Genomic DNA, 4,248 nt, shown 5'->3' on the forward strand with positions numbered 1-4,248 from the left:
CATGCATTTGCATTAAGTTGCATACTAATTTCTAAGCACATATCTCTATTCATCAACATGAAAACTCAACCGCTACAACAATTTGATTTCTATGAAAAGGAAGGAAACGTTGGGTTTCAAGGAATACATCCCTTTCTTCAGGTTAAAGAATTTGATTCACTCTAATGATTAAACTTTTGTATCTGAATCATTGTAGAAAAAATCACTAGTTTCAAATTCTATAATTAGCAATAGATTAATAGGTTTCCATCAACGGCTTAAAAAATAAATAAAAATATTCAACATTGCACTTTACTCTCTGATTTGCAAGGTGCATTTAGATGAACCATATAACATCAATGTTGACATAGTAAAATTATGTAACAATACCAACTAATTTTCTATTTTGCCTCATCATAGTAACAAGATGTTCATTATCGTAGAGGCAAAACCTTAGCTCAATATACATACAAAGCTACATGTTTTACCCATTCTCTTCAAATTTACAGCTATAAGTGCATAATTAAGTTTAGAAATTCAGCCATTATTGAACCCAAAAAGGCTTGCAGTATATTATAACATTATCTCCTTTTCCATTAGGGCCTTCCAGTTATGTGACAATTTCTTTTGCTGTTTTCTTCCCAAAACAAAATGAACCCTTTTTTCTTCTGTCCTTTTATGCTTTCACTCTAGAAATCTCTACTTCATTCTTTCTGGGAGATTATCTCATCTTTTGTGCTGCTTTATGCATGTGACAAACAAGAATCCACAATATAGATGCATGGACTATACCAGATTTGCACCAAGCAATGAACAGAAAATTTTGTGCAACTTTTAAGCCTTAGCCATCAGCTCATGAGAACAGAATGAACATGTCGTCTTGCTCGGTTCACCTGCGGTATGTACCATGCGATACAAAGAACTGATAATCAGGGTGATTCACCTGAAGCAGCCTTAGCCAATTATCTGCAGCCTGCAAGAGAGAATTTGCTATTTGACTCTCGCTATCCCTATTCTGCATCCAAATGGATCCCTTTAGCTTATAGGATGCCATCGCAAATGTCGGTAAAGAAATCTTCGGTACACCATCCTCCATCTCATTGGGGTAAACCAATATTGGAGCTTGAGTACCTCCGTTTCCTGAAAATTGCATCAAAAAGAAACTTCAGGGAAAGAAAAATTCTTTACATTGTATGCAAATTTATACTAGCTTTCATTTTTTTTTTTTTGCAAGAAAGGATTACTACATGAAATCCGATATTACATCAACAGGAAGTAATCTATAGAGAGAGTCAGCTTGTTTTTGTTTCATACTTGAAAATATGATCAGATGGCATCAAATAAAGAGAATAGCCAAAGCCAACAACTAAAAATATGATTCAAAATGAATGTTGAATATTAACTAGCAAGAACTATGCTGTCGACGCCACCAAGTCAAAACTAGGCTTAAAGTTCCATGATTACCTGTCAAGGGAGTATGGAGTGAATGGTATGTAAGAAAGCAGGCGTCTAAATCTTTCAATGTCGGTCCTGTTGGTATCCGATATATTGGATACCTAGAAGATGCAGTTAAACAAAATGTTAATTGCCATAATGATTCATTGCTAAAGCCATAGATCAATTTTCTCTCACCATGCCACAGCCATCCAACTTGCTGGCAATATATCACAACTTCTCATTGACTTTAGGCTAGGATAGTGGTGTGCAAGATCTAGTATCTGTCGAAATGTTATATAAATGTAAGATGGATTGTTAAAATCAGCTGCAAAATAAGAGACAGATTAGTTAAATTAAGATTGGTAACAACCTTGTCAGCCAACGGTTCGCGACTATATGGTGGATCTTGATCGAAATACTCGAAGAGGAGGTCCTGAGTGTTTCCACCTTCGCTGTCATCACTCGAAAATCCCTCTTGCATTGCATTGAGTTTATCATTGACAGATAAGCCACTCATTTGAATAGAAACATTGCCTCCCCTATATTGATTACTTCTTTGTGCCGGAAAAGGTTCGGTCCTTTTTCCGAAATCAGAATCACTGCTTCCATCGCTACTTGAATCTTTGTAGTAATCACCATCACTATCTTCACCACTGTACATAATGACATAAAGAAAACTAGAACTGGTTACAAACTGAAGCATGGCAGCACATTCTTCAGAGATAAAATTCATTTCATTGAACTTCTGGTTTGACTTATATCCACAAAGCCTACTACAATTAAGAAACTTAGATATTAAGCAGATAGAAATCCTTTATCCAAAGGATGAAAAGAGAATTGCAAATCAATGAAACCGAATCTAAGGAACTGCATGTTGAAAAAACAAATAGCAGTAGCCATGAAACAGTACAATTACATTTCCGGTATCTCTTACAATATCAACCATTACCGAATTTCAAACATAAATGTTCATCTCTTTTACTTTATATATGTTGAGCATATTTTTGTGAAAACTAGAGCTACAAAAGCATTACTTTATAATTTATAGACAATATCTCATAAAATCAATACAATCACATTACAAAACACATAAATAACAGATATAGACAGAGAAAGCTAGGCATCTATCTAAACATGAAATTTTTTCCAGTACCTTGACTTGGGACTTGATTTCTTAGCTGATTGACCATACAGCTGAATAGCTGACAAATAAGGAACATAATATTGTATAACAGAATCTCTTTGATCAAGCACCAAGGGTACTCCTGCACCATATGCGCTCCACTCCTTAAACGATTCCCAGAGATCGTTCAAGGCGAAGTATGATTGATACTCAACATCACAAGTCTTCCAACCTCTCATTGTTGTCTGCACCTCAAAACACCAAGAAACAAGTCAAAATCACAAAGTCTTTCAGAATTCTAATTTCTAAACATGAGTGGATTCTGAAGCTAGTATCTGTTTCTGTGAGAGTTCATATTCCACACACCAATAGTTAGATATTGAAAACAAGATCAAACATAGTAAATTGAGGTTGTTGTACCTTCCAAGTCCAATAAAGTAAACCATAATTAATTGATTAATTAATGGCGAAAAAAACAACACTATAAGGATAATTGAATTAAAAATCTGCATAATTGCATAAAGAAAAGGGCGAGATCAAACCTTAGAGAAATACTGAGCTGGTACTAAAGGTGTTGTTGACTCAATAAACCTATCAATATTACTACCATGATCAACAGAAGAAGAAGAGGAAGAAGAGGAAGAAGGTGGTGGCATGTTCAAAGGGTATAAAGATTCTTCACTGAATTTGCTATTCTCAAAAGCAACAAGTTTGGTTTTTGAAGCTGAATCTCCACTCTCAACTTCACCACCATCACCACCTTTGGTTCTCTGAGCTTGTTTCCAATGATTCAGGTTCTTCCTTGCCTTCACTGGAATGTAAAACCGATCATCGCCACCAACACCCCCAAACTGAAGCGCAGTTCCAAGCATGTTCTCAAACCCCGTTTGCTCACAGGAGAAAAAAAAAAGCAGCAGCAAGAAGCACCCAAATTCAAAAATATTATCTTTTCAAGTTTTTAGTTCTAAGAACTGAAAAATTCAGAACTGGGTCGACTTGTGTAAGACTCAAAACTCAGAAGAAATGTTCTCGGAAAACAGAGGATCAGAAAGCGATGCACTGGACCACTCTGATTTTAATTTTTTTTTATTTTTTTATTTTTTTGTCTCAGCAACCAAATACTAATTCAACATAAGAATACAATCACAGTGCGTAAGACTGATGATGAGATGAAAAGAAAAAAGAGACCCAGGAAACTTGGAAGAGTTTAAAGGTGAAGATGAAAGAGAGATCAAAGAAACAGAGTGTGGTACAGAGAATGTGTGAAAGCAAAGATAAGAAGAACAGAGTGTGTGTGCGTTGTTGATGATTGAGTGAGAGAAAAAGAAAGAAAGCAAACGAATTTGAAGGAATATATGCGTGAAGGATAGAACAGAGAGAGAGAAGGGGGAAATGAAAGAGAAAGTCAGAAAACTTCAATTTTTATTTTCAAGCAGTGTGTGTTGTGTTTGTCAATTGCTACACATAACAAAAGAGGAATGAATGAAATGACTCAAATGAGGGCATAGAAATTTGGTGCCACCTTTGGGGAACTTTAAAATATATTTTTTGTCTTTAAAGTTTGACAAAAATTTTAAAAATATTCTTAAAGTTTATTTTGTTTTAATTTTGTCCCAAAAACTTTTTATTTGCATTAAATATATTTCTGGCAGCTAATTTTTCAAAAAATTTAAGACTAATTCAATAACAATTTCATGAGAACAACCCTC

At 34.8% G+C, this 4,248-nt stretch overlaps 1 protein-coding gene across 1 annotated transcript; it reads right to left on the reverse strand.

Moving 5' to 3' along the window:
- LOC107644265 lies at positions 291 to 4,014 on the reverse strand. The gene is made up of 6 exons (XM_016348085.2): positions 3,082 to 4,014; positions 2,570 to 2,784; positions 1,787 to 2,069; positions 1,612 to 1,697; positions 1,444 to 1,535; positions 291 to 1,119 (listed from the first exon to the last, which is right to left on the reverse strand). Exons 1-6 carry the CDS (start codon positions 3,409 to 3,411, stop codon positions 869 to 871), a joined length of 1,257 nt encoding a protein of 418 aa, XP_016203571.1. The 5' UTR covers positions 3,412 to 4,014; the 3' UTR covers positions 291 to 868.

Source organism: Arachis ipaensis, chromosome B05 (assembly GCF_000816755.2).
Source record: "Arachis ipaensis cultivar K30076 chromosome B05, Araip1.1, whole genome shotgun sequence".
Taxonomy (NCBI): domain Eukaryota; kingdom Viridiplantae; phylum Streptophyta; class Magnoliopsida; order Fabales; family Fabaceae; genus Arachis; species Arachis ipaensis.

Coding starts and splice junctions, on each gene's coding strand:
- LOC107644265 (XM_016348085.2), bottom strand. CDS start 3,411: ATGCTTGGAACTGCGCTTCAGTTTGGGGGTGTTGGTGGCGATGATCGG. Junction 2,070..2,569: donor AAATCAAGTCCCAAGTCAAG/GTACTGGAAAAA, acceptor CATTATGTACAG/TGGTGAAGATAGTGATGGTG. Junction 1,698..1,786: donor GCGAACCGTTGGCTGACAAG/GTTGTTACCAAT, acceptor ACATTTCGACAG/ATACTAGATCTTGCACACCA.